The sequence below is a fragment of the Dendropsophus ebraccatus genome, chromosome 8, assembly GCF_027789765.1.
Source record: "Dendropsophus ebraccatus isolate aDenEbr1 chromosome 8, aDenEbr1.pat, whole genome shotgun sequence".
Taxonomy (NCBI): domain Eukaryota; kingdom Metazoa; phylum Chordata; class Amphibia; order Anura; family Hylidae; genus Dendropsophus; species Dendropsophus ebraccatus.
Window position 1 is genome coordinate 8,024,049 of NC_091461.1, and position 23,188 is coordinate 8,047,236.

Below are 23,188 nucleotides of genomic sequence, written 5' to 3' on the forward strand. Positions count from 1 at the left end.
AATGCCTATAACGGAGTTTCTCCCCCGCCCGGGCAGCAAATGTGATATGATGCTGGGAGCGGGGGAACTGGATGAGTAGGCACCATGATGTAATGACAGGGCTAAACGGCTGCGTTTTTACAGCACAACACATCATATTCATAGTTTCCTCCCGGCATCATATCAGTAACGACGCCCGTGCGGGGGGGGAGGGTCCATTACACGTAATCCACAGAACATGTGAATGCGACCTAAGGGCCCTATTCCACAGGCCGATCTGCTGGATCGGCGCTCGTTTACTGGGCCTATTCCACGGCCCCGATAATCGTGAAACAAGGGCTGCAGGGACATCGTTAACGATGTCCTTGCAGCCCTTGTTTCATACATTACCTGTCCGGGCCGCAGGTCTTCTTCTCCTGATCCCGTGCGGCAGCATCGGCTTCGGAGCGGGGCTGTCTGAACTGACAGACCGCTCAGCCAATCACTGGCCGCGGCGTTTCCGGCCAGTGATTGGCTGAGCAGTCTAAGTTCAGACAGCCCCGCTCCGAAGCCGATGCTGCCGCGCGGGACCGGGAGAAGAAGACCTGCGGCCCGGACAGGTAATGTATGGTTCTGTTGAAATCATCGGTCGCCGCCGTGCACAGCTATTCAACCGTAGCGATGGGCTGGTGGCGAACGATGATTTTAGGTCTGAACCTAAATGAACGATCATCGGCTGATAGTTCTCTCTATTCCACCGAGCAAAAATCGCCCGAATGGGGCCGATTTGGCCGATTATCGCTCCTGTGGAATAGGGCCCTAAGAGATGTTCGGTAAATCACTATATGAATAGTAGCAATGTGTATAATGGGTGCTGGCGGATGAGGGGTCACACTGGGCTAATGACAGGGCCTCTTCTTCTTCTTCTAGGCTTTTGAAGTCTTAGGAAAAATGTTTACAAGCATAAATATGCATCTACAGAGAATATGGTGGATAATGGCTGTCATGATGATAATACAAGTGATGATGGGTGATGGATGTGATGATGCTGGTGGTGGGTGATGAGGTGGGTGATGGGGTGTCCAGTCATCAGCATCTCACACAACACTCAGGGATAATCACATTACAGACACTTCCCTTCCACTTCTTTGACGTCTTGAACAATTCTCTGCTTTATCCTGTATAGCAACTAGTCCTCTATTCCAGTCACCTCCAGAGCTGCACTCACTATTCTGCTGTTACATCATGTCTTATACCCCAGTCACCTCCAGAGCTGCACTCACTATTCTGCTGTTACATCATGTCTTATACCCCAGTCACCTCCAGAGCTGCACCCACTATTCTGCTGTTACATCATATTGTATCCTCCAGTCACCTCCAGAGCTGCACTCACTATTCTGCTGTTACATCATGTGTTATACCCCAGTCACCTCCAGAGCTGCACTCACTATTCTGCAGTTACATCATGTCTTATACACAAGTCACCTCCAGAGCTGCAGTCGCTATTATTATAACATTACATCTTATCCTCCATTTACGAGCTGCACTCCCATGTCTTATACTCCAGTCACATCTAGAGCTGTGTTCACAATCCTACCAGTTTCCGTCTCACATCTCTCCTATCTCTGTACAGTGAATAATGCAGCAGTGCTGTACAGTCCAGAGTGCAGGGCACTTTAGCGTCTGATTTGTCTATACAGAATTCAGAATGCAGCTCTGGAGGTGAGATAAGTAAAGCAGTGGCTCCGGAACTACTCCGGAACCATCTCCTGACCCGGAGGTGCACCTGGTGGTGTAACCCTAGGGAGTGCAGAGGGTGCGATGGCACTCGGGAGGGGGGGGGGGGCTGCATCTTTACGTTCCGCCATTGTGTGCACAGTCAGTGCCACAGTCCAGTTGTTCAGAGGGCTCTCTATATATTTCTGTTGTGTTTCAGCTGTGACAGGAGTGACAACCGGAAGTGCCTCCATATTGGTTGTCAACTCTGAACTTATCTTCTCAGCCTGTTACATAAGTGAATTCAAAGGTGACAACCAACATGGCCGCCCACCTGATAATCAGAGATTAATGGTACGTTATACTGCAGTCCTGTGATGGGATCGGTGGCGGATCATCAGGTCCCAGATTCTGGGTATTCCAGCGTCATCGTGTAGCTGTCACCAGGCAGCGGTCCTCGGTACCTGTCAGCTCTGCGGTTCCCTTTCTGTACTCAGAGGTTACCGTGTCCGCTGCAATGACCTCTGGCCGGATAACGCCGCCGCTCCTCGAGGTGACTTACTCGAATGTCGCTGTCTCCGGGTTTTGCTTTGCAGTCCCAGTGGCCAATGGCCGTCTCCTCTGAGGATTCCTGTATATAAGGAATAAAAATATCCTTACAAAACGAGGAATGCGTCATCTACAGGGGTCACTGCCAAAACACCGGCACCGATGGAGGGCGAGGACTGACAACAGAGAGCACCAGCTGACCTAGGGAAGATGGCTGACAACAGAGAGCACCAGCTGACCTAGGGAAGATGGCTGACAACAGAGAGCACCAGCTGACCTAGGGAAGATGGCTGACAACAGAGAGCACCAGCTGACCTAGGGAAGATGGCTGACAACAGAGAGCACCAGCTGACCTAGGGAAGATGGCTGACAACAGAGAGCACCAGCTGACCTAGGGAAGATGGCTGACAACAGAGAGCACCAGCTGACCTAGGGAAGATGGCTGACAACAGAGAGCACTAGCTGACCTAGGGAAGATGGCTGATAACAGAGAGCACTAGCTGACCTAGGGAAGATGGCTGATAACAGAGAGCACTAGCCGACCTAGTGAAGATGGCTGACAACAGAGAGCACTAGCTGACCTAGGGAAGATGGCTGACAATAGGGAGCACTAGCTGACCTAGGGAAGATAGCTGACCACAGAGCACTAGCTGACCTAGGGAAGATGGCTGACCACAGAGAGCACTAGCCGACCTAGGGAAGATGGCTGACCACAGAGAGCACTAGCTGACCTAGGGAAGATGACTGATAACAGAGAGCACTAGCCGACCTATGGAAGATGTGGGGATCAGGCTGATAACATGCAGCAATAGACTGTACCGATCCCTCCAGGTCACGTTGTTACTTACGAGTCTCGCAGTGCGGTCCGTCCCACCCGTCACACTCACAGCGGTAGCTGCCCGGCCCCAGGATACACACCCCGCCATTCATACAGGGATTCGGCTTACACAGATCCACCTTGTGTTTTGCCTCTGAAAATATAGAGAGTAAAAGATCATAGGCTTAGATACAATGAGGTCATCAAACATCATAGGCTTAGATACAATGAGGTCATCAAACATCATAGGCTTAGATACAATGAGGTCATCAAACATCATAGGCTTAGATACAATGAGGTCATCAAACATCATACCGTAGGTTTAGATACGAAGACCCAACAGATGGAATCACACATGATAAGATTGGATACAGCAGCAGTACCACACGGGAAGATTAGATTCATTGGTTCAGCAGACAGTATCACACACAATATACTCAGATACAGCAGCTGAGCGGATGTATCACACATCATGCGATATTAGATTCAGTAGCTCAGTGGACAGTATTACATATTAGATACGGCAGCTGAGCAGAATGTATCACACATGATAAGATTACAATCAGTGGCTCAGCAGACAGTATCACACAGTAGGCTCGGATACATCACCCCCCCCCCCCCAGAGATGTTTACACCAAGAGATGTCTACACATTATTCTACTTTAAAGGGGTTATCCACGTAAAAGCTAAAAATTAAATATTAGCTGCTCTTACTCACCAAGTCCCCCTGAGTGTGTTGATCCGTCTCCTGTCTTTCCAGCTGCTGCCATTTCTGAGTTACAAGTTTTTCTAAAAGCTGATCTATATCCAAGATGGCGCCGGCCAAGAAACTACATTTCCCATCATGCATCTCCCTGACTGGCCTGTTTGTGTACTTGCCCCCTTACTATTGCACAGTAAACACAGGACTGTTTTTTTCACAGATTTTGCATCACATCACTCCAATATGTACTCCATACTAGCTGATGATGTAGCAGAGCTGACGCGCACATGATGTAGTAGAGCTGACATGCACATGGTGTAGCAGAGCTGACGAGCACATGGTGTAGCAGAGCTGACGAGCACATGGTGTAGCAGAGCTGACATGCACATGGTGTAGCAGAGCTGACATGCACATGGTGTAGCAGAGCTGACATGCACATGGTGTAGCGCGTGAATGAAAACATTCCAGTTCCATCCACACTCTAAGAACATCTATAACAGTTAGACCTTACAGAGCTGTGACACAGACAGATACATATGCCTGCATTCACTGACAGCAAGCAGAGATAGAACTATAAGTTCCATATTAATAATAATAATTGTTTATTTGTATAGCGCACAGATTCTGCAGCACTTCACCTATCTGTACGTTTTTGGGTGTGGGAGGAAACCGGAGTACCCGGAGAGAACATACAAACTCTTTGCAGATGTTGCCCTTGGCAGGATATTACAGAGTCCTAGGCTCAGGGACGCATGTTAGTCTATGGAAGCAGCACAGGTGCATGGAGATGATGTAGATAATGTCTCCTGGGGGTCAGGTTACCAAGTCAATAGACAGGTAACCCTGCCCCCAGACAGGAGATTACATTTCCTGTGTCTACAAAGGGAGAGGGAAAAGGGAGTAGTGTGTTAGAGGGGACCCAGAGTAGAAGATTTTAGACATCCAGAGTGGATAAGAATGAGAAAAAAAACAGGGAAAAGGTGCAAGATAGGTTATACTTGTATATTGGACATAGGGTGGTATTGGGAAGGGAGATTGTTTGGAATAGATTGTTTTTGTTTATTAGGCGTTCTCACCTTCGCAGACACTCTGGACCACGGCGTCTTCGTACTGGCTCAGGGCGTTATAGCTGGGGACGTGGGTCAGGAACCGCTCCGATCCTGTCATGCGCAGTAATAAGCTCCTATGGATTTTCCCAATTCCCACAGTGAAGATGGAGATCCCATCATCCCGCAGTTTCTGGGCGGGGACAGCGGCGTCCTCGGAGCCTCGGCCATCAGTCACCAGGACCACCGCCTTCTTCACCCCAGGACGAGCCCCTTTCTGGACAGTCATCACCTCATTGTAGACATGGAGGAGAGCGCCCCCAGTGGACGGTGGACCTCCGCGGTACTGTGCCCGGTTAATGGCACGGAGGAGGCTAGAACTGGTCTCGTGGACGTCCAGGCCAAAAACTGTCTGTGGCTGACTGCCATACACGACCAGACCCACCTGGGTGACATCACGGTTAATGTCAAACTGGAGGGACGTCATAGTCATGAAGTCCAACACCCGCAGGAAGTTCTCTGCACCAACTGCAGACGACGCGTCCAACACATAGACGAGGTCCAGAGGCTGAGCCTGACAACCTGCAGGAGAGCAAAGGGTTAATACATCCGCAGGCTTAAAGGGGGACATTAATACACATGTTATAATACTGATACATCATGGATTATCCTTCAGAGCTGCACTCACTATTCTGCTGTTACATCATGTCCTGTCCCCCAGTCACCTCCAGAGCTGCACTCACTATTCTGCTGTTACATCATGTCCTATCCCCCGGTCACCTCCAGAGCTGCACTCACTATTCTGCTATTACATCATGTCTTCTTCCCCAATCACCTTCAGAGCTACACTTACTATTCTGCTGTTACATGATGTCTTATACACCAGTCACATTCAGAACTGCACTCATTACTCTGCTGTTACAGCATGTCTTATGCCTCAGAGCTGCACTCACTATTCTGCTGTTACAGCATGTCTCATGCCTTAGAGCTGCACTCACTATTCTGCTGTTACATCATGTCTTATACCCCAGTCACCTCCAGAGCAGCACTCACTATTCTGCTGTTACCTCAGCTCTGGAGGTGAGTGTAGTATAAGACATGATGGAGTACAAGCCCCAGTGTAACATAGATGCACTTGTTCTCCATCTGTCCCCCCTCCCTCCCCACCCGGCGGCGGCTCCTCCAGTTTTCTCCTCACCTTGGATGTCCACGCTGCAGATCCTCTTCTGGAGCTGAGGCAGCTGGTTGAAGAGTTGTGGGGGGCTGGAGTAGCTGATGACATTTTGGGCGTTTGCCACAATCTCCATCATCTCCTCTTTGGTAGAGTCACTTGCCACCCCAATAAGAAAGACCTCGTGGTCCCGCGCATACTGGGCCGGCTCCTTCACAGAGTCCTGAGACGCGGATCCGCTCAGTAAGACGACGACACGCGGGAGGTCATCGCGGACATCGGAGAAGGTCGGGGTGCTCTTGAATCCGTGCTGTGTGATGTATCGCAGGGCCTTACCGGTGTAGAGGCCGCCACCCATGAACCTCATGCCGTCCACGTATCTGAGAAGGTCTCCGACGCTCTGGTACTCATTGATCTTCACCACCATCTGGACCTGGTCGCTGTACTGGGCGACCCCAACATTGACCGGGGAATCCTCAGACAGGGCCGCCTGGAGGAAGCGCTTCACAAAAGACTTGTGCTGCATGAAGGTCTCCAGGGAGGAGGAGGACGAGCTGTCCAGCAGAAACAGGAGGTCGATGTTACACTCCAGGCTGAGGTTAGGAGCTGCAAGGAGAACAACGAGGGTTTCAGAACTAGTGACGCTTTAAAGGTGAATTAAAGGGGCACTCCAGTGAAATTCTTTTCCACATCAACTAATGTCAGAAAGTTATACAGATTTGTAGTTTATTTCTTTTTAAAAAAATCTCCATTCTTCCAGTACTTATCAGCTGCTGTATGTCCTGCAGGAAGTGATGTATTCTCTCCAGTCTGACACAGTGCTCTCTGCTGCCACCTCTGTCCATGTCAGGAACTATCCAGAGCAGGAGAGGTTTTCTATGGGGATTTGCTGCTGCTCTGGACAGTTCCTGACATGGACAGAGGTGGCAGCAGAGAGCACTGTGTTAGACTGGAAAGAATACACCACTTCCTGCAGGACATACAGCAGATGATACATACTCGAAGACGTGAGATTTTTAAACAGAAGTAAATAACAAATCTCTATATTATCTCTAATTCTTCTGTCTCTCCTGAGACAACACATCATCCTCTGCCGTCATGGGGGGTGGATTTTGACTCTGAGCTCAAACCCCGCCCCCTTAGTGATGTCATCACCTGTGGCCAGCTCCCTCCAGCCTACATCACCAACTCTTCATCATATACATACATACCTCCCAACTGTCCCGGATTCCGCGGGACAGTCCCGTTTTCGGGGTGCTGTCCCGCGGTCCCGGAACGCCCCCCCTTGTCCCGCATTATATGTGGCCCCAGCTAAAAAAACAATAAACCAGTAACTCACCTGTCCGCCGGCCCCAGCAGCTCCTCTCCCGGCAGAGCGCGCACTCCCGTCATCCTCCGGGGCGGGCAGCGGAGTACAGAGTCACTGACTGTACCGGAAGTGACCTGCAGCCTCTGTCATGACTCACTTCCGGCACAGTCAGTGACTCTGTACTCCGCTGCCCGCCCCGGAGGATGACGGGAGTGCGCGCTCTGCCGGGAGAGGAGCTGCTGGGGCCGGCGGACAGGTGAGTTACTGGTTTATTGTTTTTTTAGCTGGGGCCACACTATATGGGGGATTGGCTACTCTGTGGGGCATATATGGAGGATTGGCTACTATGTGGGGCATATATGGAGGATTGGCTACTCTGTGGGGCACTCTATGGGGGCATTGGCTACTATGTGGGGCACTATATGGGGGGATTGGCTGCTATGTGGGGCACTATATGGGGGGATTGACTACTATGTGGGGCACTATATGGGGATTGGCTACTATGTGGGGCACTATATGGGGGGATTGGCTACTATGTGGGGTACTATATGGGGATTGGCTACTATGTGGGGCACTATATGGAGATTGGCTACTATGTGGGGCACTATATGGGGATTGGCTACTATGTGGGGCACTATATGGGGATTGGCTACTATGTGGGGCACTATATGGGGGGATTGGCTACTATGTGGGGCACTATATGGGGATTGGCTACTATGTGGGGCACTGTATGGGGGGATTGGCTACTATGTGGGGTACTATATGGGTGATTGGCTACTATGTGGGGCACTATATGGGGATTGGCTACTATGTGGGGCACTATATGGGGATTGGCTACTATGTGGGGCACTATATGGGGGCATAGGCTACTATGTGGGGCACTATATGGGGGCATAGGCTACTATGTGGGGCACTATATGGGGACATTGGCTACTATGTGGGGCACTATATGGGGACATTGGCTACTATGTGGGGCACTATATGGGGATTGGATACTATGTGGGGCACTACATGGGGGATTGGATACTATATGGGGCACTATATGGGGGATTGGATACTATGTGGGGCACTATATGGGGGCATTGGATACTGTATAGGGCACTATTCAGTCAGCAGCATGTGGTGACTGTAGGGGCGTGGCTATGGAGGGTTGCTATGGGTGTGGCTATGGAGGGTCACTATGGGGGCGTGGCTATGGGGACCACGGCGCACATGTCCCTCTTTGCTTTTTGCAAAAGTTGGGAGGTATGTACATATATGATGGAAATTGTAGTTGTGTAGTCTGTAGGTTCTCTATCCTAGGTATACATTATGCTGCATTGGGCTGGACAATGCCACAGGCAGAGGAGCAGACAGGCAATGCATGCAGCAGATGCTGCAGCAGCTCTGACAGGAATGCTGTGGTAAGGCTGTCATGAACAGCCAATGGAAAGCAATGCATTCTGGGAGGCGATGACACTCAGGGGGCGGGGCTTAAGCTCATAAACAAGATCCTGTCTTCTGAGACAACAGTGGGGGTATATTGCCATTGCTGCTCCCCTGCTATGTAGTGTCAGCCTTTTTGCACCCGTTTTGTATTACAGGAGTCACATACCGCATTCAGAATCTCCGGCGAATCCGGCAGGACACACGCAGTGATACCTGTCCATGTCATCGGGGATGCAGGTGCCTCCGTTCTTACACGGCTGAGAGTCACAGGGGTCTATGGAGAAAGCAATGTTATATCTCCAGCACAGATCAGATGCATGACCTCACGGCCGCCCCCCATGCTTTTCACTGCAGCTCTGCTCTATTAGAACACTCTGAGCAGTGACTCCAGGGCTGCTTTATTGTCCACTGCAGTCTGGGGGGGTCTGAATCCTGAAGGGTCACGTCAATGACCTGAGGACAAGGTAATTGGGTTCTGTCCCCCGTGATGTGATATGAAGCAAAGGCCGCAACACTGTGCACAGAACTACATGAGCGGGGGTGGGGGTGGTGGACATTACCTGGACACACTGAGCGGAGACACTGCGCCTCGTGCCGGCTGTAGTAACGCTTCCAGCTGTGGGAGAAGACATAATAGAGTCCACATAAACATTAAGTCGTCAGCTAAAATGTTACAAATAATAATAAAAAAATATATAGTAAAACAAATCTAGGTACAACAAAATCCACATATAAATTGGCTGGGGTGAACAGAAATTCAGGAATTTCGCCAGTTTTTCCCCATCGACTTCTATGTCAGAATCCACAATACAATGAGCTGTGCACGCAGAAATGCTGCGTTCTGTCCTATAATATTAAAGGAATAATTCAGAGAAATGTATTTATTTTTACATGAACAGGTATCAGAAAGTTATATAAATCTGTAAATTATTTCTATTTAAAAAAAATTTCAGTCTTCCAGTACTTATCAGCTGCTGTATGTCCTACAGGAAGTGGTGTATTCTCTTCAGTCTGGCACAGTGCTCTCTGCTGTCACCTCTGTCCATGTCAGGAACTGTCCAGAGCAGGAGAGGTTTTCTATGGGGATTTGCTGCTGCTCTGGACAGTTCCTGACATGGACAGAGGTGGCAGCAGAGACCACTGTGTCAGACTGGAGAGAATACACCACTTTCCTGCAGGACATACAGCAGAAGATAAGTACTGGAAGACTGGAGATTTTATTCCGTATAACTTGCTGACACCAGGGGATTTGAAAAAAAAAAATACTAATTGTTCACCGGAGTTCCCCTTTAATATAATCTGAATCAAAATCAGCAGCAACAAAGCCAAAAAAATCTGTACAGCTGGTGATTTTCTGCCCTGAGTTACCCCATGAGCTTCATCAGGCTGCAAACTAAAAGATGCTTAAAGTGTCATTTAAAAATCTTTTGCAGAAATCAGTAGTACAGGCGATTTTAAGAAACTTTGTAATTGGGTTTATTAGCCGAAAAATGCATTTTTATCATGAGAAAGCAGTTTGAAGCTCCCCCCCCCCCTGTCTTCATGGTTCTCTATGGAGAGGGGAGGGGTGAAGGGAGATGGGGCACCAAAACAGGACAACAAAGAGTTAATTTACAGGTACATCACTGGGCTATCTCCTCTGAAGTCAGCACTGACCTCTGAATACCGGATTTCACACTGGCTCCGCTGTGTAATCCATTGTTCTCTGCTCTCTGCTGGAGACTAATCTCCCTCCTCCCCCCTTCCCTCTCCATAGGTTACACAGGGCTCGACTGATGTAAAAGAGAGATTTCCTGAGCAGTGGAGGAGAGAGGAGGGAGGGGGGGGACCCGGGGAAAGTCTTTTTGAATGCAGATAATGGCAGATTTGCCTAATAAACCCAATTACAAAGTTTCTTAACATCGCCTGGACTATTGATTTCTGCAAAAAGAAAAAGAAAATATGACAGTGACACTTTAATTGCATCGGTACCGACTAGAACTATAAAACTCAAATTTTTTTTTGCACAAAATCATCAGAAAAAGTCATCAAAAAGTTGCAGATCCAAAAATGTCAGCAATGAAAACTACACAACAAACACCACGAGACGTGCGGCTGCATCAGCAGAAGGATAAAGAAAAGGAATGGATCATTCCGGAACCTGTAGAAAGGGCAGCGTCCTGCAAAGACGTTCCCGGGGCCGGCGGCTCCTCTCCAGCACACATAGTTACCGCTCAGCTCCTTCAGGGTCTCCAGGGTTTTCCGCTCACATGGGAAGGACCGGAGGGAGCAGCCTGACAATATAAGAAGAGCGTTATATTCCAAGCAGAGTAATTAGATGCTGCATGCTCGGGTTCGGAACGTGCTTGAGTTCTGCTAATCTCTAGTTATTACTATCCGCACCTATAGTGTCCACCACACTGTTACCCTGGTGGTTACATCCATAGACAGAATTATGAATGCAGCTCTGGGTGTTAGAGATGCTCTAACATAAAAAGCACAACTGTGAATACAGCTCTGAATGTTACTGGACGTGACTTAACAGCAGAATTATGAATGCAGCTCTGGATTTTATATATATATATACGAATGTGATATAACAGCAGACCTATGAATACTGCTCTGGAGTGTAATATACAGCATATCAGTGAAATAGTAAAACGTAGCATAAGACATGGAATAACAGCAGAATTGTGAATGCAGCTCTGGAGGTGACTGAAGTATAAGACGTGATGGAGCTCAGGGCCTCTAATGATGTGGGTGCAGCACAGGATAGAGCGCAGAGCTATAGTGATATCCTACCTGAGGGGACGGAGCTGCACAGCGATGCATTACTGAGCGCGCTGCACAGACCGTTCACAGCGTCATCCACATGTTCCGCAAAGAAGACGTGCTGAGCGATGGGATGACTGGAGAGGGAGTGAAGCTCCGACCACCTGCGGGTAAAATCAGATATAATGTGTGAGAACCTCTCAGTATACAGCGCCGGAACCGGAGCGCCCCTGTCATACACAGACATCACCGCCTTACTTTGGAAACTTTACACCGACTGCAAACACCTCGACCCCCTGCTCCTTGATCTGCAGAGCCGGGACTGTGGGGATCCCCTGGGATTTCCCATCAGAGAGGAGGATCAAGATTTTGGGAACGGAAGAATCTCGTCCACCCGGAAAACCTTTCCGCAAGATATATTTCAGGGCCAGACTGGTCTCAGTGCTGCCCCCTCTAGGAAGGAAAGCGGGAAAAACAGTATGAGATTTGGTTTCCCTTTATAAACAACATGGCTGCCACCAACGCCTCCCTGAGAACAGTCACCCGCTCTCCCACAAATCTGCCAGTGTACAGAACTTACTTAAAGACCACAGACTTGATCTTCTCCTTGACGTTTTCTTTAGAAAAGGTGGAGTCAAGCCGGAGCTCAACCTGCGGAGTGGAGCTATACTGAATGACCCCCACTCTTACCTGCGGAGACAGAAGAACAGACGTCAGATGATAACTGGGTGTCAGGCTGAGCACAATAAAAGTCTGGTATCACCCGTCACTGTCACCATGAGCTGTGATCAGCAATTGGCTACACATTAGGAAGTTCCCCTTTAAGGGATAAAGTTCCCACAGGAAAGAATTGCTGGGAATTATTACTTTGAGATTTGTGCAGATGACGTCCGCAGATAAGTTACAGCCCATGGTGAGACTAACAATACTATTCAGTCCCCTTCCCCCAGTTCTCAGCTGCTGCTTTCTGCTGAAGACACAAAAATCTGTGTGTGAGCTTTTCTCTCTGTCTCCTCCTCCCTTCTGAGACGCCAGATGTAAACAAGTCCCTGGCAGGCTTTATCTGCAACATTGTAGCTACTTTGTAATGCTGGAAGGGTTCTGTACACCTGGTATAAAAGGCGCTAGGTTCTGTACACTTGGTATAAGAGGAGCGCTGGGTTCTGTACACCTGGTGTATGAGGAGCGCTGGGTTCTGTACACCTGGTATATGAGGTGCTGGGTTCTGTACACCTGGTGTATGAGGTGCTGGGTTCTGTACACCTGGTATATGAGGCGCTGGGTTTGGTACACCTGGTGTACGAGGAGCGCTGGGTTCTGTATACTTGGTATACGGGGTGCTGGGTTTTGTACACCTGGTGTATGAGGTGCTGGGTTCTGTACACCTGGTGTATGAGGTGCTGGGTTCTGTACACCTGGTGTATGAGGTGCTGGGTTCTGTACACCAGGTATACGGGGTGCTGGGTTCTGTACACCTGGTATATGAGGTGCTGGGTTCTGTACACCTGGTGTATGAGGTGCTGGGTTCTGTACACCTGGTATATGAGGCGCTGGGTTTGGTACACCTGGTGTACGAGGAGCGCTGGGTTCTGTATACTTGGTATACGGGGTGCTGGGTTTTGTACACCTGGTGTATGAGGTGCTGGGTTCTGTACACCTGGTGTATGAGGTGCTGGGTTCTGTACACCTGGTGTATGAGGTGCTGGGTTCTGTACACCAGGTATACGGGGTGCTGGGTTCTGTACACCAGGTATACGGGGTGCTGGGTTCTGTACACCTGGTGTATGAGGTGCTGGGTTCTGTACACCTGGTGTATGAGGTGCTAAGTTCTGTACACCTGGTGTATGAGGAGCGCTGGGTTCTGTATACCTGGTATACGGGGTGCTGGGTTTTGTACACCTGGTGTATGAGGTGCTGGGTTCTGTACACCTGGTATACGGGGTGCTGGGTTCTGTACACCTGGTGTATGAGGAGCGCTGGGTTCTGTATACCTGGTGTATGAGGTGCTGGGTTCTGTATACCTGGTATACGGGGTGCTGGGTTTTGTACACCTGGTGTATGAGGTGCTGGGTTCTGTACACCTGGTGTATGAGGTGCTGGGTTCTGTACACATGGTATATGAGGAGCGCTGGGTTCTGTACACCTGGTATACGGGGTGAGGGGTTCTGTACACCTGGTATACGGGGTGCCGGGTTCTGTACACCTGGTATACGGGGTGCTGGGTTCTGTACACCTGGTATACGGGGTGCTGGGTTCTGTACACCTGGTATACGGGGTGCTGGGTTCTGTACACCTGGTATACGGGGTGCTGGGTTCTGTACACCTGGTATACGGGGCGCTGGGTTCTGTACACCTGGTATACGGGGCGCTGGGATCTGTACACCTGGTATACGGAGCGCTGGGTTCTGTACACCTGGTATACGGGGTGCTGGGTTCTGTACACCTGGTATACGGGGTGCTGGGATCTGTACACCTGGTATACGGAGCGCTGGGTTCTGTACACCTGGTATACGGAGCGCTGGGTTCTGTACACCTGGTATACGGGGTGCTGGGTTCTGTACACCTGGTATACGGGGGGCTGAGTTCTGGGCCAGGAGGAGGCTGTTGGCAGCTTCAGCCCATACACAGCTCTATGGCCCCCAATGCTGTAATGGCGGATCCCGCTGACAGCTCTGCTCCTGAGGCCTCCCGGCTCCCGGATTACAGCAGGAATGTTAATACGCCGTACATTTATTACCTCCCACAATCTAAACTCCTCCGCAACAACAGGGGCGGATAAGTATCTGTATACAGTGACACACTTGTTACACATTTAACAGCTGGGTGTTTGCTACAATGTATCCAGTACAACATAAGCTGAACCCCACCGGCGCACAGACCACCCTGGGATGTCAGGGGTCACTTACCCGCTCAGCACTAATGTCTAAAGTGTCGCAGAACTTCACAGCAAAGTGCTTGGACCTCTCAAAACTTCCCTTCCCAACACTATTGGATCCATCAAGCACAAAAAGAACGTCCAGGGGCGCCGAGCAAAACATCCCTACAAGAAAGACATCACATGTGGGAACAGGACTGTTATATACATGGGTGACAACGTGTAGACATCACAGCGGATAGGCCTCCTATATATTACACGGACGGCTGACATATTGTCTGTCGCAGCCTCTAACGTCACCTCTGCCACTGACTAAAAGCTTTCCCATAACAATGGTGCAAACAAATCTGGGGTCCAACAGCAGCAAGTATCCAGGAACAGCATCCTGTGGTCGGGATTAAAGGGATTGTTCAACAAAACGTTTTTTCCTTTAAATCAACTGGTGGCAGAAAGTGTCGGAGATTTATAATTTACTTCTATCAAAAACTCTCCAGTCTTCCAGTACTTATCAGCTTCTGTATGTCCTGCAGGAAGTGGTGTATTCTCTCCGGTCTGATACAGTGCTCTCTGCTGCCACCTCTGTCCATGTCAGGAACTGTCCAGAGCAGGAGAGGTTTTCTATGGGGATTTGCTGCTGCTCTGGACAGTTCCTGACATGGACACCACTTCCTGCAGGACATACAGCAGCTCATAAGTCCCAGAAGCCTGGAGATTTTGAAAGGAAACACTTTTTGGTGAATCTCTTTAACCTCTTCTTTGCCGAGCAGGTCTAGAGTATAAGACTGAGGGAGGGAACAGACATCACTTCACCACAACGACCTGCAGGAACTTGTCCCATCCGGCAGGTGACGTCTGTGCCAATCAGGGGATGAAAAGGCTGCCGATCTGCTGTATACACAGAGTCCCCAGAACAGGCCTCTGTATACACAAGGGCAGACAGGGTCAGATTAACCAGTGAGGGGGCTTACTGTGACCAACAGACTGGTAAAACTGGATCTACCATACTGCGTGACAGGGACAATAAGAGGGGAGACCAGGGCTATAATCCCTGGGAAAGGTGTCCTCTTATATAGAAACATACAAAAAGCCCAAAACTAAATGGCCTGCACCTCCAATATCCCTATGATATACTACAGTATATGACACAAATACTGGCTGTGCAGACCCCCTTGTTCCGGCTGGGCTGACTGTGGTAGTATCTGGAGTTGGAAGGACGAGCGCTCTCCTGTTTTTCTGCACCATTCTGGGGCCTGTCTGCTTTTCTATATTTTTCTTATATGGAAACATAGCAGGTACTATCATAGAAATATCACTGCAGCAGGGCTAGCAAACATATATACAGTGGTACCTCGGTTTAAGAGTAACCTGGATTGAGAGCGTTTTGTAAAAAGAGCTCACAGTTTTTTAAAATTGTGACTTGGTTGAGGAGCATTGCTTTGGTGTAAAAGCTTCCTGTACTGGGTGGGAGGGGGAGTGGGGGAGGGGCAGGGTCTGCATAGCGGGGTCTACAGCTCTGTCCTCTGACCCAGGAAGTCTCCCTCACCTTCCAAATCATAGCAGATCCCTATCAGGCTGGGGCTTACATCAGGGGACAGGACTGTGGAGGTAATCTCTCCATAGCTGTAACCCCTCTTTCCCCGGACAGAGATGCTGCATGTATGTGCCCACATCTGTCCTGCTCATTCCTTCCTGCTCCCTGCAGTCTCTTTAAGCCCTTGCGTTTCCCATCCTCTCCATTCCTGCTATAATGTGCCTGCACTCACACTCAGCTATACACACTGCTGCTATAATGTGCCTGCACTGACACTCAGCTATACACACTGCTGGTATAATGTGCCTGCACTTACACTCAGCTATACACACTGCTGGTATAATGTGCCTGCACTTACACTCAGCTATACACACTGCTGCTATAATGTGCCTGCACTCACACTCCAGTCCCACTGCTGTATAGAAAAGTTTGTGTCACTGTCCTCCTGCACAGCTCTGTGATTCTCACTTCCTGATTGGTCCATGCTGAACACACACCCCTTCCCCATTGCTGTCATGTGACCACACAGACCTCTGACAGCCCTGCTTCTCTATTCTAGCCTGTTGTACTACGCTACTGCATTATGGGGATCTGCAGCTCCATCCTGTATCTACAAACTGCTGTGTTATCAGGGTTATGCAGTTACTATACATCAGTCATGTCAAACTCTGGCCCGTGGGCCAAATCTGGCCGCAGTGCCATTTCCATTGCTGTATTAAATCTGGCCCGCCTGACTTTGCAGCAGATTATAATATGGGTGGTCCAAACAGCCACTCAGATTGGCTACTATATAAGTGACTACTGGGGAGGGCTGGCTATTATATAAAACTATGGGGGAGAGATGGCTACTATATAAGAAACTATTTTAGGGACTGGCTTTTATATAAGAGACTATTGGGAGGACTGGCTACTATGTAAGAGACTATTTGGAGGGCTGGCTGCTATATAACATGGTATGGGGGAAGGCTGGCTACTATATAAGAGACTATTGGGAGGGCTGGCTACTAAATAAGAGACTATTGGGGGGTTACTATATAAAAGACTATTGGGGGGGTGGTTACTATATAAGAGACTATTGGGGGGGTGGTTACTATATAAGAGACTATGGGGGGGGGTTACTATATAAGAGACTATTGGGGGGGGGGGTTACTATGTAAGACACTATTTGGAGGGGGGCTTCTATATAAGACACTATTGGGAGGGCTGTCTACTATATAAGAGACTATTGGGGGGTTACTATATAAAAGACTATTAGGGGGGTGGTTACTATATAAGAGACTATTGGGGGGGTGGTTACTATATAAGAGACTATGGGGGGGGGTTACTATATAAGAGACTATTGGGGGGGGTTACTATATAAGAGACTATTGGGGGGGTGGGTTACTATATAAGAGACTATTGGGGGGGTTACTATGTAAGAGACTATTTGGAGGGGGGCTACTATATAAGACGCTATTGGGAGGCCTGGCTACTATATAAGACACTATTGGGGGGGGGGTTACTATGTAAGACACTATTTGGAGGGGGGCTTCTATATAAGACACTATTGGGAGGGCTGTCTACTATATAAGACACTATTGGAGAGAACTGGCTTCTACATAAGAGACCATTGGGAGAGCTGGCTATTTTCTAAGACTATTGGAGAGAGCTGACTATTATATAAAAAAATGGGAGAGGGGTGGTATTGACTAAGAGACTATTTTAGGGACTGGCTTCTATATAAGAAACTATTTGGAGGGCTGGGTACTATATAAGACACTTTTGGGAGGGCTGGCTACTATGTAGGTCTCTCATAGTAGGCCTGGCTAGTATATGGGGCACTATTATGGGATTACCTACTGCTTGAGGGATATAATGGGTAACTACCATGCGGGGACATTTACTTTAGGATAGGCAGTGCCAGGAACGCAGCATGCACTCTTCATTAAATATCATGGTTGGCCTGCGACTTTCTCCAATTTTTTTAATTTTGGCCCCCTGTGTATTTGAGTTTGACACCCCTGTTATACATTATACTCCACATGCTGATTGCTATACTGTACAGTAACTTATAATATCACAGATTTTGCTGTTTCTGAATGTTTGTTTCATCTGTGCAACATGTTATTCTGAATTTTAAAAAAAATCATTATTTTGCGGGTGTGGAACCAATTCTCTGCATTTCTATGATTTCTTATGGCAAAATTTGCTTTGGTTTAAGAGTGATTTGGATTACAAGCACGCTCCAGAACGGATTATGCTCGTAATCCAAGGCACCACTGTATTATATAACTGCTATAATACTGCTCCTAAATACTATAATACTGCTCCTATATACAGGACTATAATTGTAGAAGTCTGCCGTATAAGTTGTTAGATAGAGAAGAGGATGAGACGACTTACTGGAGGCAGCGGCAGAGATCTTCGCAGTAATCTGTGGATCCACATGAAGTTGCTGGACGCTGAGACCTGGATAAACTGGAGGAGAATCAGACAGCACTGTTATAAGGTTATAATTACCAGTGTCCTATCAGTATATGAAGCTTCATCAGTGTATGATGTGACAGTCTGGTGGCTGAGGGATTGTTACAATGTAACAGCAGCACAAATCCCTGTTCTCTCCCTGAATCCACGTGGTGATCGTGTGATCCAGGGCACCAAGAACAAGGAATTGTGCCATTCCCCCCAACAACATGGCTCCTGGAGGGCATGGTTACAGGGTTACACTATACAGTATACATGTATACATGCTGTGTGGTAATATAGGATATCTGCTGCTGTGTGGGACAGGTCCAGATGTCTCGTGGATGCAGGATTCCTCGGCAGATCTCAGGAAGACATAACTTATCGGTAAAAGAAATCTCCGATCATCTCCTGATGGCTTATATACGGCAAACAATCCCCATTATGCCGGATAAACATGAGTGGTGTCCGTGGCCAGGCGGCCGACATTCTTATCATTCTCAGAAATACATGACCCCAATAAGTCAACCGCTCCAACGCTAACATTTCCTGTTTACTAGCAGGGTTTTATTTTTAAACAGGATCCTAATACTGTTACCATAGAGAATACAGTTACCATAGAGAATACAGTTACCTATAGAGAATACAGTTACCATAGAGAATACTGTTACCATAGAGAATACTGTTACCTATAGAGAATACTGTTACCATAGAGAATACTGTTACCATAGAGAATACTGTTACCTATAGAGAATACTGTTACCATAGAGAATAATGTTACCTATAGAGAATCCTGTTACCTATAGAGAATCCTTTTACCTATAGAGAATACAGTTACCTACAGAGACTACAGTTACCTATAGAGAATACTGTTACCTATAGAAAATACTGTTACCATAGAGAATAATGTTACCTATAGAGAATACAGTTACCTACAGAGACTACAGATACCTACAGAGAATAGTTACCTATAGAAAATACTGTTACCATAGAGTACTGTTACCTATAGAGAATACTGTTACCATAGAGAATACTGTTACCATAGAGAATAATGTTACCTATAGAGAATACAGTTACCCATAGAGAATCCTGTTACCTATAGAGAATAGTTACCCATAGAGAATACTGTTACCTATAGAGAATACTGTTACCACAGAGAATACTGTTACCTATAGAGAATACTGTTACCTATAGAGAATACAGTTACCTACAGAGACTACAGATACCTACAGAGAATACAGTTACCTATAGAAAATACTGTTACCATAGAAAATACTGTTACCATAGAGAATACTGTTACCATAGAGAATACTGTTACCATAGAAAATACTGTTACCATAGAGAATCCTGTTACCATAGAGAATCTGGTTACCATAGAGTACTGTTACCATAGAGAATACTGTTACCATAGAGAATAATGTTACCATAGAGAATCCTGTTACCTATAGAGAATACAGTTACCTACAGAGACTACAGATACCTACAGAGAATACAGTTACCTATAGAAAATCCTGTTACCATAGAAACTACTGTTACCATAGAGAATACTGTTACCATAGAGAATCCTGTTACCATAGAGTACTGTTACCATAGAGTACTGTTACCATAGAGAATACTGTTACCATAGAGAATAATGTTACCATAGAGAATCCTGTTACCTATAGAGAATACAGTTACCTACAGAGACTACAGATACCTACAGAGAATAGTTACCTATAGAAAATACTGTTACCATAGAGAATACTGTTACCTATAAAGAATACTGTTACCATAGAGAATACTGTTACCATAGAGAATACTGTTACCATAGAGAATACTGTTACCTATAGAGAATACAGTTACCTACAGAGACTACAGATACCTACAGAGAATACAGTTACCTATAGAAAATACTGTTACCATAGAAAATACTGTTACCATAGAGAATACTGTTACCATAGAGAATCCTGTTACCATAGAGAATCCTGTTACCATAGAGAATCCTGTTACCATAGAGAATCCTGTTACCATAGAGTACTGTTACCATAGAGAATACTGTTACCATAGAGAATAATGTTACCATAGAGAATCCTGTTACCTACAGAGACTACAGATACCTACAGAGAATACTGTTACCATAGAGAATACTGTTACCATAGAGAATACTGTTACCATAGAGAATACTGTTACCTATAGAGAATACTGTTACCACAGAGAATACTGTTACCACAGAGAATACTGTTACCATAGAGAATAATGTTACCTATAGAGAATACTGTTACCTATAGAGAATCCTTTTACCTATAGAGAATACAGTTACCTACAGAGACTACAGTTACCTATAGAGAATACTGTTACCTATAGAGAATACTGTTACCTATAGAAAATACTGTTACCATAGAGAATAATGTTACCTATAGAGAATACAGTTACCTACAGAGACTACAGATACCTACAGAGAAGTTACCTATAGAAAATACTGTTACCTATAGAGAATACTGTTACCATAGAGAATACTGTTACCATAGAGAATAATGTTACCTATAGAGAATACAGTTACCCATAGAGAATCCTGTTACCTATAGAGAATACAGTTACCCATAGAGAATACTGTTACCTATAGAGAATACTGTTACCACAGAGAATACTGTTACCTATAGAGAATACAGTTACCTACAGAGACTACAGATACCTACAGAGAATACAGTTACCTATAGAAAATACTGTTACCATAGAAAATACTGTTACCATAGAGAATACTGTTACCATAGAGAATACTGTTACCATAGAGAATAATGTTACCATAGAGAATCCTGTTACCTACAGAGACTACAGATACCTACAGAGAATACTGTTACCATAGAGAATACTGTTACCATAGAGAATACTGTTACCATAGAGAATACTGTTACCTATAGAGAATACTGTTACCACAGAGAATACTGTTACCACAGAGAATACTGTTACCATAGAGAATAATGTTACCTATAGAGAATCCTGTTACCTATAGAGAATCCTTTTACCTATAGAGAATACAGTTACCTACAGAGACTACAGTTACCTATAGAGAATACTGTTACCTATAGAGAATACTGTTACCTATAGAAAATACTGTTACCATAGAGAATAATGTTACCTATAGAGAATACAGTTACCTACAGAGACTACAGATACCTACAGAGAAGTTACCTATAGAAAATACTGTTACCTATAGAGAATACTGTTACCATAGAGAATACTGTTACCATAGAGAATAATGTTACCTATAGAGAATACAGTTACCCATAGAGAATCCTGTTACCTATAGAGAATACAGTTACCCATAGAGAATACTGTTACCTATAGAGAATACTGTTACCACAGAGAATACTGTTACCTATAGAGAATACAGTTACCTACAGAGACTACAGATACCTACAGAGAATACAGTTACCTATAGAAAATACTGTTACCATAGAAAATACTGTTACCATAGAGAATACTGTTACCATAGAGAATCCTGTTACCATAGAGAATCCTGTTACCATAGAGAATCCTGTTACCATAGAGAATCCGGTTACCATAGAGTACTGTTACCATAGAGAATACTGTTACCATAGAGAATAATGTTACCATAGAGAATCCTGTTACCTACAGAGACTACAGATACCTACAGAGAATACAGTTACCTATAGAAAATACTGTTACCATAGAGAATACTGTTACCTATAAAGAATACTGTTACCATAGAGAATACTGTTACCATAGAGAATACTGTTACCATAGAGAATACTGTTACCCATAGTGAATACAGTTACTGTTAGCCCTAGAGCGATCTTGCCATGTTTATTACTGTAGATTGTGAGAAGCCGGAGCCCGGCAGGAGTCTCATAGTCTGATACCAGAGTTACGGATCAGGTAATCCATGATAGTTTATAGAGTAACTGATGCTTCGCCTATGTGAGTGCCGCCATCGGTCCCACGTTTCATTCTTTGTTCCTCGTCTATCTCCTGATTCCGGTCTGAGTTATCCTGATATTGGTGTTTGTAACTCATGGAGTCTTGTCTAGTGTGTTTTTCTATCAGATTTTCGGGCTTATGGTTTTCTCCTTAGAGCCTTCTGTTTCTTTCGGCAGAGTTTAGTCTGGGGCTAGTGCAGGGATATTACAGGGACATTAAGGATTATTTGCTGTTAGTTTAGGGAAATATCTATGAGAAAATCTTTGGCTAAAACTATAAATAGAGTATAAGCAGGGGAGCATAATCAAGAATGTACACTAACTGGTCCTCGCTCCTGGACCCCCAGCAGCATACTCCTGCTCTCCCTCATGCAATGTCACTACCCGGCTGATGGATTGCCCCCTCACTGACCGGGGCGGGGACACCACTGCAGCCACTGACCGGGGCGGGGACACCACTGCAGCCACTGACCGGGGCGGGGACACCACTGCAGCCACTGACCGGGGACACCACTGCAGCCACTGACCGGGGACACCACTGCAGCCACTGACCGGGGACACCACTGCAGCCACTGACCGGGGAGACCACTGCAGCCACTGACCGGGGACACCACTGCAGCCACTGACCGGGGACACCACTGCAGCCACTGACCGGGGACGGGACACCACTGCAGCCACTGACCGGGGCGGGGACACCACTGCAGCCACTGATTGGGCCGGGGACACCACTGCAGCCACTGATTGGGGCGGGGACACCACTGCAGCCACTGACCGGGGCGGGGACACCACTGCAGCCACTGACCGGGGACGGGACACCACTGCAGCCACTGACCGGGGACACCACTGCAGCCACTGACCGGGGACGGGACACCGCTGCAGCCACTGACCGGGGACACCGCTGCAGCCACTGACCGGGGACACCGCTGCAGCCACTGACCGGGGACACCACTGCAGCCACTGACCGGGGACACCACT

General features: G+C 47.1%; 1 protein-coding gene across 1 annotated transcript; it reads right to left on the reverse strand.

Annotated features, from left to right (window-relative positions):
• Positions 1-566: 566 nt before the first annotated feature.
• On the reverse strand, positions 567-22,181 carry VWA2 (von Willebrand factor A domain containing 2). Its single transcript, XM_069981760.1, has 13 exons — positions 22,157-22,181; positions 18,237-18,311; positions 14,355-14,488; positions 12,029-12,138; positions 11,707-11,901; positions 11,479-11,612; positions 10,838-10,970; positions 9,258-9,313; positions 8,864-8,971; positions 5,988-6,566; positions 4,820-5,371; positions 3,072-3,194; positions 567-2,305 (listed from the first exon to the last, which is right to left on the reverse strand). Exons 1-13 carry the CDS (start codon positions 22,179-22,181, stop codon positions 2,175-2,177), a joined length of 2,355 nt encoding a protein of 784 aa, XP_069837861.1. The 3' UTR covers positions 567-2,174.
• Positions 22,182-23,188: the final 1,007 nt, after the last annotated feature.